Source organism: Pinus tabuliformis, chromosome 8 (assembly GCF_031772625.1).
Source record: "Pinus tabuliformis cultivar Carrire ecotype Pingquan chromosome 8, CPIR1, whole genome shotgun sequence".
Taxonomy (NCBI): domain Eukaryota; kingdom Viridiplantae; phylum Streptophyta; class Pinopsida; order Pinales; family Pinaceae; genus Pinus; species Pinus tabuliformis.
The window spans coordinates 1,290,280,281-1,290,294,138 of NC_142294.1; the positions used below are offsets into that span (position 1 = coordinate 1,290,280,281).

Below are 13,858 nucleotides of genomic sequence, written 5' to 3' on the forward strand. Positions count from 1 at the left end.
TGTTCCCAAGATTTGTAAGAGCTACATGGAAATTCCAATTGATGAACAGGTTGTCAAGATTCAGAACATTTCCCCGGAAGTCATAGACAAAGAGCACCCTTGGGCCTATTTTGACAAATCAGCACAGGAACAAGGTTGTGGCGGTGGCATTATTCTCCATATATCTAAGTCACATTATTTTCACATCTGTTTGGGGTTGGTAGATGGCACAAATAACTTCGCAGAGCTCCTTACACTCCGCCATCTCTTATATTTTGCTTTAAACAAAAACTGCAGACACTTACAAGTTTATGGGGACTCCAAGATTGTTATTAATTGGTTCAAATGCATTTCTACATGTCATGCATATACACTTAGAACCATATTGGATGATATTTTGTTATTAAAAACACATTTTGATCATGTTTCATGTGCTCATAACTACAGGGAGCGCAATGATCCCACAGACACCTCTCAAAAGCGGAAACTAATCATCCTAGAGGGGAATGGTTGATCAAGGAGGACACACCTAAACAGATCTATCAATATTATCATAGACCATACATGGATCAGGCACTGCAGAGGGTTGACAAACCCTAATTTATCTATTTTCTGTTATTAATTTTTGTCTATAGAACAGTTATCACCATGGGTGAAATTTTGAATGTAAATAATATTGTATATGATCAGGTACTATCATCACACCCTACACTGGGTTTTTTGTATAGGTTTTTATAGTACAACTGTTCTCAGATGACCACGGTCATTCTTCTGCATATACTTATAGCATTTACAACATGTAATTTTCCTGTTAATAAAAATTACCCGAGAAAAAAATACAACTTAATTAAAATTGGAAATTAGTTTATTTCGATTATGAAATAATATCATATGAATTAATAATCTCCCCTTGTGCCATCTGCAACATATGGCGTAAGATAAACTTTAGAATCCGCTTATGAATTGACCATCTCCCTTCTTTGCCTTTACATAGGACTTTTGCATGCCTTTGAAAAGCCATGTGATTGCACCAAAGGCTTTTGCCTGACTCCGTTATTTCACATGTTTTCATTTCTTTTACGAATGTGGTTTCATCTCAAAAACAGGAGATCATGATGAAAAATCCTTTGGTTTTTTATAAAAAAATATTCGAATCTTTTATGATAAAATAGAAGAGCTTAAAGGTTTTCCGGTAATAATTTAGTCCGGAAAATAATAGAAATTTTGGTATAATTGTCTGTCATAAAAAAAATTTAATATAAACACTCTTGCAATCAAATTTTTGTAAATAAAATTCTCCAAATTCCAATTAAAAATTCAGAATCCAGCCAAATTATAGCCTCGTTAAACAGCTATAAAATTTTACACCTTATTTCCTTATTTCCGTGGACCCAATAATCTCTGAGGCGAGTGAACATTTACATTTACTTTACTCCCGCGCTTTTCCACTTTGGGAAATGTAAGGAATGAAGCCGTGCAATTTTTATGAGTATTTTCAGAAAAGTTATAATTTTATTACTCTTTTATAACATATTTTCAATTAGTTCAACTTTAATAATTTCTTTTCATTAAAAAAGTTTAATAATTTTTTTTAAATTAAAAGTTAAAATAATTAATTATAATATATTATTTAAATTGTATTTAAACAGTTTTGTAATATATTAATAAATATTGTTACAAATCTAGTCAATTTTATGCATTCTATATATGCATTTAATATAAATTATATTAGTGATTATTCTTAAAAATGTGAAGATACACCCAAAGAATAGAAGATTTGGGAAGCTCATATTAGAAAACTAAATCATTAAATATAAAAAATATTATTTCTAGTAGAATAAATGTTAAATAATGGTTATTTGAAAAAAAATTGAGAAAATTCTATTACAAAGAACAAATTTCTACTTTAGCGGAAAAGAAGTTTGCACCTCAATCGATGTGATCCCTGTAAGTATTTAGTAGTTCTAGAGCTAAGAGTGATCTAGATTTGTTATATATTATTGATCATCATATACATTAGTCCAATGAATATCATTAATTTTTTTTATGTCAATATACAAAATTGTGCTAATTATGTTAAACAACAATGATTTTAAAAGGTATACATTATGTACAATAAAGCTTAGAAAAACCATATTAATAAAATTAAAAATATATACATAAAAATCATCATAAACCATTAAATCAACATCTCTACCATCTATCCTTACATTGTAAAGCGTTCCCCTCTAAAATCAACTCTCCTGGGTGACACTGTGTACTTTTAAGCGTCGTTCATACTGTGTGTTAGACGATTAAAGTATTTTCCCTCATCGAATCACAACATAGGTATTACGCTGAAGGTAGTTAAGGTAGTTATAGGTGTAATTGGAAGGTAGGCTTGGGTTCATTACAATCACTCCAAGGAGGTTCCTGGTGAATATTCAGGGGCATCTCATGAAGTAATGCAGAGAGAAAAAAACCCATGATAGGGAAGCTTGAAAACTGTTAAATTTTAAAATTGTGGAGGAGCCTTGGTGTTGGTTGTATAACAAAGCATTGTTTTCCGTGCAAGTTCCCATAACCATAGCGCTCACGCTCCCTATTGCGAGGTTCCTTACGAGGCAAAGACTAGTCAATGATAACATCACGTAGAGTTTTGGGTTTTATTTGTGATTGATGATGTCTGTGAGTTAAATCCTTTTTCTTTAAGGTTTCTTACTTTGTCAGTAAGGTTTTCAATATGTCGTTGATGGTCTCCATCCTTTTAAATATGTGCTTAGTGGATGTTTATTTTGCAGGAATTTAAATTTTTGCGACAAAGAACAAAATCAAGGGCATGTTCCTTTCTTTAAGTTTTCTTTTGTGGAACAAGGACTTCAAGAGCTCCGGATTTGCTTTGTTCAGTGTAGAGTCCGCCACCATTGTGACAAAGAACAAAATCAACAAGTCCAAGCGCTTGTTCCTTTCTCTCAGTTGTGGCTACAAAGTCAGACAATACCACACCTTCGCATGTCAGTAGTAGATTATCGATGGATATAAATTCCAAACCCAAAACTCTTGAGCATAAATTCCCAGGAATCGATTATCGGAGGTTTTATCTTCTTCCCCTATCTAGTTGTTTTAAAAAAACACATTATCTGAGGGTTTATCTTCGCCCTATGTCTATTAGTGTTTTCTGTTTCTAGTAGTGTTTTAGAAGTTGTTATTTGAGGTTTTATCTTCTTCCTCTGTCCACTTTCTTATGCTTGCAACATCTAATATTTCATGTATAGTAAATTTGTATGAGCAACAACTATCATGGAAAATAGAAGAAATTAGGGGATGCCTGGCGGTTTTATAGTGAATGCTTTGGCAAATGTTAGAGCACTCTCTAGGAGAGATTATTGAGTCAATTATGGATGGCACTCAACGACCTATATAGAGAACTTGGAAAGAGATCAAATAATGATAGGGGCACTGGACTGAAAACGTTTGGAAAGAGTGCCTCTGCAGGGAGTGTTTGGAGAGCCTCAAAGGATGATGCTACTCCCATTTGCAAGGAAGAATGGAAAAACAGACCTATTGGATCCATGAAAGAAAAATTGAAGACCAAATACTTTCGACACTAGCACTGAGAAATTTAACTTCTAGAAGGACAAGGCATGAAAGTAGCATTTTCTGAAGTGTTTGGAAACTTGTTGTAGACTTTCTCTGAATGGGAGATATAGACTTCGCATTTATAGAGGTCCTTTGTCCTGCAGAAGATCTAAAGTTATGCCTCTTCCAGAGCCAATGCTCCCTTAACCTATATTTTCCTTTCCAAAATTCTAGTGAGGAAAAAAATATCAAAGACGAATATGCCCACCTATTACTGTAAACATCTCCTTAGGCTGGTCATTCATGCAACATTAATATATTTAGAATGGTGATTCTTTTTCTAATTATTTGAATATATTTGGGTAATTACAGGCTTCCTGGTGACTTTGGATTTGATTTGTTGGGCTTCAAGGATCCTGAAGGACCTGGAGGTTTTGTTGAACCAGGTTGGATCACTTATGGAGAAATCACGAATGGTCGATACGCAATGCTGCTTGCATTTGGAGCCATTTCTCCCAAAATATTAGGTAACCTTGGGCTAATCCCATAGGAGACCGCACTTCCCTGGTTCAGAACTAGTGTCATTCCTCTAGTAGGGGCATATGATTACTGGTCTGACCCTTTCACTGTTTTTGTTCGAGAGATTGCCTTAATGGGATTTTCAAAACATAGAAGAATACTAGATTACAGAAACACTAGATCGATGGGAAAACAATATTTATTTCTTGGGATTTCAGAAATACTTGGGTGGTTCAGGTAATCTGCATACCCCAGGTGATCACGATTGTTGCAATAGCTTCTGTGTAAGCTACATAGACAAAATGGTTCATTCCATTTCCGAGAGAAATTCTGGTAATGATATTCATTCTTGCATTGCATGCCTGGGCTGCAAGAATAGCGATATGGGGTTTGAATGAGGCGAACCAACTACCCATTTTTTCACAGTAAATATAGGTGCTTATCTTACAAGGATGTCTTTGGTTCAATAATTTTGCTTAGTACATGCTTGATCACTTTGCAACTCTTTCCTGTACTAATTATGTGACTGATTCCTTTCTATAATACGAAATACCTTGTCACATCTCTCGATAGGATGCATCAAAATTGTTCAAGTGAGAATATGTCCATATTTAAACAACATAATCACAATCCAAGACCAATCACCAAAGGTACTACTATGACTGGTCTAAACATAGAGATTCGTTTTTTTGTTATAATGACAAGCGAAACTTCTCCATGCAAGCTTACTAAACTTCAGCTAAGGCAATAAGGGCAAGACAAAACAACCATGTTTAGATGCCATGAGGAACTAAAGCTCAACAACTGAGCGGATAATATCGGATAGTTTCAAAATGCTTATTGACATGGATGGAGCTCTTCATGCATGCGCTAAGAAAGGCTATAGGTTGAACTAAGGCAATGGGACTAAAAGAGTAGTCTTTCCTAGAATGGTAGAATGAACCTACACTAACAACAACTCCTATTATAGGGGGTCATGGTAGTGTTGTTAGGAAAAGGCAATATTCGTTGCATATAGGGTTCCATATGGGTTTCCATTTCAATTAGTGGGTACTAACCACACCTTCTACCTCTGTCTCATGGGTGTGCTACTATTGGGAAGGCAAGTTGTATATGCTGAACTATGGTAATTATGAACAAGAATTTATCATGAATGGACAACAGTACCTAAAGATTGACTCCTAGGCCAAAAATATAGAAGGAATTACAATTTGAAATTTCTTTGAGTAACTTTGGATGAACAAAAGATATCATGGAGAATAGAAGGCATAAATGCATGCTTGGCGATTTTATAGTGAACCCTTTGGCAGATGTTAGAGCGCTCTCCAGGAGAGAGTATTGAGTCAATTATGGATGGCACTCAACGACCTACATAGAGAACTTGGAAAGAGATCAAATAATGATAGGGGCATTGGACTGAAAACATTTGAAAAGAGTGCCTCTGTAGGAGTGTTTTGAGAGCCCCAAAGGATGATGCTACTCGCATTTGCAGGGAAGAATGGAAAAGTAGACCTATTGGATCCATGAAAGAAAAATTGAATACCAAATACTTTTGACACTAGCACTGAGAAATTTAACTTCTAGAAGGAGAACGCATGAAAGTAGTGTTTTTTAAAATGTTTGGAAACTTGTTGTAGACTTTCTCTGAATGGGAGATATAGACTTTGCATTTATAGAGGTCCTCTGTCTTGTGGAAGATCTAAAGGTATGCCTCTTCCAGATCCAATGCTACCTTAAACTGTGATTTCCTTTCCAAAATTATAGTGAGGAAAAAAAATATCAAAGACGAATACACTCACCTGTTACTGCAAACATCTCCTTAGGCTGGTCATTCATGCGACATTAATATATTTAGAATGGTGTCTATTATTCTAATTATTTGAATATATTTGGGTAATTACAGGTTTCCTGGTGACTTTGGATTTGATTTGTTAGGCTTGATGGATCCTGAAGGACCTGGAGGTTTTGTCGAACCAGGTTGGCTCTCTTATGGAGAAATCATGAATGGTCGATACGCAATGCTGATTTTAGTTGGAGCCATTTCTCCTAAAATATTAGGTAACCTTGGGCTAATCCCACAGGAGACCGCACTTCCCTAGTTCAGAACTGGTGTCATTCCTCTAGCAAGGACATATGATTACTGGTCAAACCCTTTCACTATTTTTGTTCGAGAGATTGCCTTAATGGGATTTGCAAAACATAGAAGATTACTAGATTACAGAAACCCTAGATCGATGAGAAAACATATTTCTTTCTTGGGATTTCAGAAATACTTGGGTGGTTTAGGTAATCTACATACCCCATGTGATCACAATTGTTGCAATAGCTTCTATGTAAGCTACATAAACAAAATGGTTCATTCCATTTTCCAGATAAATTATGGTAATGATATTCATTCCTGCAATGCATGCCTGGGCTACAAGAATAGCGATATGGGGTTTGAATGAGGCCAACCAACTACCCATTTTTTCACAGTAAATAGAGGTGCTTATCTTACAAGGATGTCTTTGGTTCAATAATTTTGCTTAGTACATGCTTGATCACTCTACAACTCTTTCCTGTACTAATTATGTGACTAATTCCTTTTTATAATGCGAAATACCTTGTTGATCTCTCGACATGGTGCAAAAAAACTGTTCAAGTGATAATATGCCCATATTTAAACAACATAATCACAATCCAAGACCAATCACCAAAGGTACTACTATGACTGGTCTAAACATTAAGATTTATTGTTTTGTTACATTGACAAGTGAAACTTCTCCATGCAAGCTTACTAGGCTTCAACTAAGGCAATAACGGGAACTAAAGCTTGACAATTGAACTAATAAGATTAGATAGTCTCAAAAGGCTTATTGACATGGCTGGAGATCTTCATGCATGCGTTAAGAAAGGCTATAGGCCGAATTAAGGCAATGGGACTAATGAAGTAGTCTTTCCTGGAATGGTAGAATGAACTTGCACTAACAACAATTACTCTTATAGGGGGTCATGGTAGTGCTATTGGGAAATATTGAGTACCTCATTACTATAATAATATTACAATGATTAGTTTAATAATAATTAAACTCTAAGTTTAATTGATCATAATTGTGTTACTAAGTATTATGTAAACAATAATTCAAGCCAAGCCAAATCTTATATATCAATCCAACCGAAAAATAAAAGAAGATGATAATGAAAATTCCATTTGATTATGTACTTACCCACAAAGTGCAACCAAAGATATCTAGAAAAATTTGGGGCAGGTCATTGCAAGATGTTTGTTTCTGTAAAAACATGAAAATAGAATAATTTCGAATGTTTAATATACTAGAAATCATTAACATGTTTTGTTCCAGTTCAGACCAGAATTTCCAACTGTTAAAAACTATCTATCATATACTATACCTTTCTAGAAAATAAGCAAAAGGACTGATCACCATTGTTGCAACAACTTCTATGTAAGATACATAGACAAAATGGTTCATTCCATTTTCCAAAAAAAAAATTGTAATGATATTCATTCCTGTAACGCATGCCTGAGCTGCAAGAATAGCGATATGGGGTTGAATGAGGCCAAATAACTACCCATTTTTTCGTAGTCCAGCCCAGAAGAAGTTAACCAATCAAAATTAACATTTTCCAAAGAACTTAACCAATCAAAATTAACCTTTTCAACTCTTTGGAAAACTATTATGTAAGGGGATTTAATTAAAGTTAATTTCATTCTCTTCAAATGTCATTTGGTGAGGATAGAATAAGTAGGTGAAGAATCAAGACTATTAGGTTGTTTTGTGCATAATGTTTGCAATAACAACACTATAAATAGAGGTGCTCATCTTACAAGGATGTCTTCATTTCAATATTTTTTCTTAGTACATGCTTGATCACTTTGCATCTCTTTCCTATACTAATTATGTGATTGCTTCCTTTTTATAATGCGAAGGACCTTGTTGATCTCTCGACAGAAATCATCAAAATTGTTCAAGTGAGAATATGCCCATATTTAAACAACATAATCATAATCCAAGACCAATCACTAAAGGTACTACTATGACTAGTCTAAACATAGAGATTTATTGTTTTGTTACAATGACAAGTGAAACTTCTCCATGCAAGCTTACCAGACTTCAGCTAAGGAAATAAGGGCAAGACAAAACAACCTTGTTTAGAGGCCATGGGGAACTAAAGCTTAACAACTAAACGGATAAGATCAGATAGTGTCAAAAGGATTATTGACATGGATGGAGCTCTTCATGCATGGGCTAAGAAAGGCTATAGGCCGAACTAAGGCAATGGGACTAATCGAGTAGTCTTTCCTGGAATGGTAGAATGAACCTGCATTAACAACAACTACTATTATGGGGGTCATGGTAGTGTTGGTGGGAAAAGGAAATATTCGTTGCATATGGGTCCCATATGGGCTCCCATTTCAATTAGTGGGGACTAACCACACCTTCTGCCTCTGTCTCATGGGTGTGCTACTATTGGGAAGGCAAGTTGTATCTGCTAAACTATGGAAATTATGAACAAGAAGTTATTGTGAATGGACAACAATACCTAAAGATCGACTCTTAGGACAAAAATATAAAAGGAATTACACGCTTAAATTTCTTTTGGCTTTGATTGGTTCATGTCAGTTCATGTTTTGAATATATTGTATAATGAACCTTCTGTATCTATAAAATTGCAATGTAAAAATAGAAGGATCATGTTCATGTTGAATAGCATTACTATTTATGAAATGTGTAATGAAACATACCAAATTCTATTTCAAAGTGATTTTCATTTATCATCGACTTCAGCCATTGTTATTACAATAATATGTTGCAGATTCGATCTACTGGGTAGTTACAACAATATTCAGTATGTTTGAGATTGCATAAGAAAATATGGTGGAAGTGTCTATGAGACCACCAAAGTAAAAATTCTTAAATACTATAATCCTACAATAATATGGTTGGAAATATTCAATACCTCATTAGTCTAATAATATTACAATTATTAGTTTAATAATAATGAAAGTCTAAGTTTAATCGATGATAACTATGTTACTAAGTATTATGTAAACAATAATTCAAGCCAGCCAATTCTTATAGATCAATCCAACCGAAAAAATAAAAGAAAATGACAATGAAAATGCCATTTGATTATGCACTTACCCACAAAGTGCAACCAAAAATATCTGGAAATATTTGGGGTGGTCATTGCAGGATGCTTGTTTTTGCAAAAACATGAAAAAAAAATAATTTCAAACTTTTAATAGATCAGAAATCATCAGTGTGTTTTGTTCCAGTTCAGACAATATTTTCCAATTGTTAAAAACTATCTATCATATACTATACCTTTCTAGAAAATAAGCAAAAGGAAAAATCACCATTGTTGCAACAACTTTGGTGTAACCTACATAGACAAAATGGTTCATTCCATTTTCCAAAGCAATTCTACTAATGATATTCATTCCTGCAATGCATGCCTGAGCTGCAAGAATAACGATATGGGGTTTGAATGAGGCCAACCAACTACCCATTTTTTCATAGTCCATCCCAGAAGAACTTAACCAATCAAAATTAATGTTTTCCAAAGAACTTAACCAATCAAAATTAATCTTTTCAACTCTTTGGAAAACTATTATGTAAGGGTATTTAATTCAAGTTAATTTTATTCTCTTCAAATGTCATTTGGTGAGGATAGAAATAAGTAGGTGAAGAATCAATACTATTAGGTGATAAAATATGAATTTTACTATTATGTGCATAATGTTTGCAATCACTAAATAGAGGTGCTCATTTACAAGGATGTCTTCGGTTCAATAATTTTTTCTTAGTACATGCTTGATCACTCTGCAACTCTTTCCTGTACTAATTAAGTGACTGATTCCTTTTTATAATGCGAAATACCTTATTGATCTCTTGACAAGAGGCATCAAAATTGTTCAAGTGAGAATATGCCCATATTTAAACAGCATAATCAAAATCCAAGACCAATCACCAAAGGTACTACTATGACTGGTCTAAACATAGAGATTTATTGTTTTGTTACAATGACAAGTGAAACTTCTCCATGCAAGCTCGTATATAAATGGGAGGAATCTAGTTTTGCCACTACAGTAAGAGATAGGGAAAGGGATATTGAAACTCAGAAGGTTAGAGAATTGAACTAAAAGTAAAAACTATAGATAGGTTCTATGCTTATAGAAAATATATATAGTGGAATTACAACACTGATAGAGCTAGAGTTATTAGATTAAGGACATGGAATAGATTTTGAATTTGGAACTACTAACTACTGACTAGATGCACGAAAGAGGAGCTCTAGTCTGCAAAAATGAGAAGAGTTGTAGAGATAGAATCAGAACTAGAGAGATTGTGAACTTATAGACTCGGACCTACGACAAGATCAAGGCACGACCAATTGAGACAGAAAGCTAGAGTCTCTCCATTTCTAGGAGAAGCAATCACTATAGAAGAGCTCATTAAAACTAGTTGTTAGATTCTAGTAGTTACTTTACAACTTATGGAGAGATATGTGTTATAGTATACTCTTCATGACTTCTTAGTTGATGGAGACTTCCATAGCATGGCAAAATGTTTCTGTCCCACTGTTAAATCTAAATCAGAGCAGTGGTTGGGTTCTCATGTTGATTGGGAGCTTCACGAAAAGGAAACATTGAGTAAGGTATTTGTTCTAAAATATATCAAGGGAGTTATGGGGTTATCGAACAACTGATTGTAGCCACTATGACAAAGGAACCTAAATTGCAATAAACAAGAAGAACTTTGTTGCAACTTGCAAGTCTGCATAAATTGTAGTGCATGCAACCTTCGATATAGGAGAAGAAAGAAGAGATTTCAAAGCCCTTAAACAACATTCTATATGGAAAAGAAGAGACCAGATTCCCCAAGACAAAACCTTATTTTTATCTTAAACCAAAAATTGGTGGTCAAATTGAAGAGTGATATTGAAACTTTTTGTCATATAACATAAATTGATTATCAAATCCAGTTGTTTTAATATCATTTATTTATAATACATTCTATGCTCAACTGAATAGAGATGTCTGTGGTCTGCAAATTTTTTTTTCCAATGATGTTGAATTATAATTACAAATAATGCCACTTCAGACTTCAATATTGAAATATTAGTTTAGTAATAAAAAAATAAACTGCAGGGCTAGCCTAGTGGAAGCATGATGAGTGTTTTGAGTTGGGATTTTCTTTCTATCATGAATTCAATGTGTTACATATTTCACCAATAAGGCTTTCTTAACTTCTTCCACCATGCTTTGGTTAGAAGGCTAAGATAAAAAGGTAGTTTTGTCTTATACTAATTATTGCATAATTGAAATTATATTGCATTTCATGTTTTATTTGGAATGCTTTATAGAGACAGAGGCATAGTTTGCTTCAAATGATAGAACTTATGTGTAGAGAGCTAATAGCTCATGAAGTTCGAAGTAGCATAAGTTCATACAATGATTTAGTTTTGTTGTGCTTTGTGTGGAGAGCATTGAAAGTACACAAATAATAGTCAACAGTTATGCATATGATAGAGCGAAGTACAAAGAATTCTTGAGCGAATCCAATGTGTACATATATGACTCATATTTTTTATACAATATTTGTTAGTATGTTACCGCGTAGTGTGTGGATTTTAGGGTTTATTCGTCTATTGCAGAAGTCTATGATGCCTTTATATGCATTTCAATTGCAATTGCTGAGTGAGAGAAGCTTTTATTGCTTATGTTTCACATAACAGACTTACCAAAATCTTGACATTTGATGTTGGGCCATCTCTTGCAGCTAGGTGACCCTTCACAATATGAAGGATTTTTATGTCTATAGTGATGAGGAGAGTGGAATGGATAAGAAACTGTGAGATCATAAAATTGCAGAATTTTTTCTTTTTTCTTCTATGCTACTCTTTGTTGTTTCCTTATGGCATTTCCTTTGCAACATGTGGTGCAATTGATGGTTTAATAAGTTAAGAATAAAAGCATTCATAATAAAATTCATTAAGCCTTAGCAAATTGTAACCAATAAGCCCCATGGGTTACTTGAAATGGTCAGTCACATTCTATAAACACCTCACTAATAAAAGGTCATGGGTCAATTCTCCTCAACACTCTTGGGATTAAGCTAGTTAAATAAGCCTACGGTATTTAAAGTGATCATTCAGAGATTAGCCCATGATTATTTTCGTAGACATAGTGACCATAAGCCACATAAAAATAAATTGTAACCAATAAATATATATATATATATATATATATATATATATAATTATAATTATAATATAACCAAATATTGATAACTCATTATGTATATTAACTTGTCATTCTCACCATTGATAACACATTATTATATATATTAGATTGCGATTCACACTTTTTTAAAATTCATTTACGAATTAAATAAAAATGTTTCTTTCGTTACCAAATTGATCAAATTATCAAGCGTCACCCTCTCGTAGGCAGCGTATGTATCCAATGACGAAAAACAACGTTTGGGAAATCACGTCTGACTACAAAGTGACCTTACTGAATTAAGAATGTTTTTCCGCCATGAGGGTCGTCATTGCTTTCACTTCAAGAAACAGGAGCCCCAAATGCCACAGTAATGACATCAACCCGAACTATTATTGATGTTAGGACAATAAGGACAGATGAATTTTTCGATTTTTGAGCAGTATGTCCGTCGACATAGTGGACATCAATTATATTCTTCACGAAATTCTGCATCTCTAAGGTAGGGACTTTTTAACCTTGGGAAATATACTAAAATTTAAATGAAAAGATGCGGAATATTGTTAACTCTAAATATTCATGTTATAAAAAAATGTTGAAACAAATAAGTGGCTTTGTTTAGCGCAACATGCTCTGCTGGAAGAATCGACCCACTCTTATAGCATGGTTGTTTTTGTTGCGACTAATCACTCGGTCAAAGGAGTTAGCCGATGCCTTTGCCTAGAAGCCAGAGAAAAGCACGTGGAATCCTTCTCTTAAGATAGAATACCCTCAGATTTAAACACAGATGGTTGATGAACCTTCTACATAATACGTAATCCATCTGGCCCGAAATACAATGACGCTTGAGTCAGATAAGATTGGTTTGAACATGTCATGTGTCGATTGCATATAATTGTTGTTAGAAAACTTAAACAGCAATTCTACATGCGGAAAGAACTGAAAAGAATCACTTAATCTTAATGCCCAGGGATACGAGTTACCTCCAGCCATTGGTGAAACTGTTGATGCAATTTCCTTCTGAAACACCGCGCTCCAGCTGCACAAGCAAAAGGGAAAGAAGACAAATGATCTGAAGGCACTTCCAAGCTCTGCTATCTCAGCTAGATGGTGTAAAACTGAAGGGGATTGAGATGCAAGCTTGGGGACCAAACAGATGAATTTATAGCTAAGCTTCCATCAAGCTTCTGACAGCTATGTGTCAGATGTCCCACAGATCAAGGCAGAGAACCCCAGATGGGAGTAATGGACCACTTTAGTAACTCCTAACAATAAATTTATTAGCTGTAGTTGATTTCCTTAACTTAAGGAAACTACTGCAGTTGGTTTCCACAAGTTAAGGAAAGACTGCAGTTTAAATTCCATAATTTTAGGCAGCAATTGTGTAAAACTTAATGGAGCTAACAATTGTCACCAAATGTAAGTCATGCGTTGGTTTCCTTTTATATGGTAATATTTGATTATCATCGCCATCGACTTGCTTTGCTTCGTTTTATCCAACACATAATCAGTTTTGTTGTTTCTAGTCAGCTTAATTATGCTATGATATCTCGATATCAAAAACTTTTGTGGTCA

At 34.3% G+C, this 13,858-nt stretch overlaps 1 protein-coding gene across 1 annotated transcript in view; it reads left to right on the forward strand.

The window, feature by feature from the left end:
* LOC149240176 (G-type lectin S-receptor-like serine/threonine-protein kinase At2g19130) overlaps positions 1-13,858 on the forward strand; it is an 86,245-nt gene that overhangs the window by 37,211 nt on the left and 35,176 nt on the right. Inside the window, exon 3 of the mRNA XM_089370092.1 lies at positions 3,910-4,064. Within this exon, the coding sequence (XP_089226218.1) occupies positions 3,910-4,064 (155 nt within the window). The remainder of the gene's footprint in view (positions 1-3,909; positions 4,065-13,858) is intronic.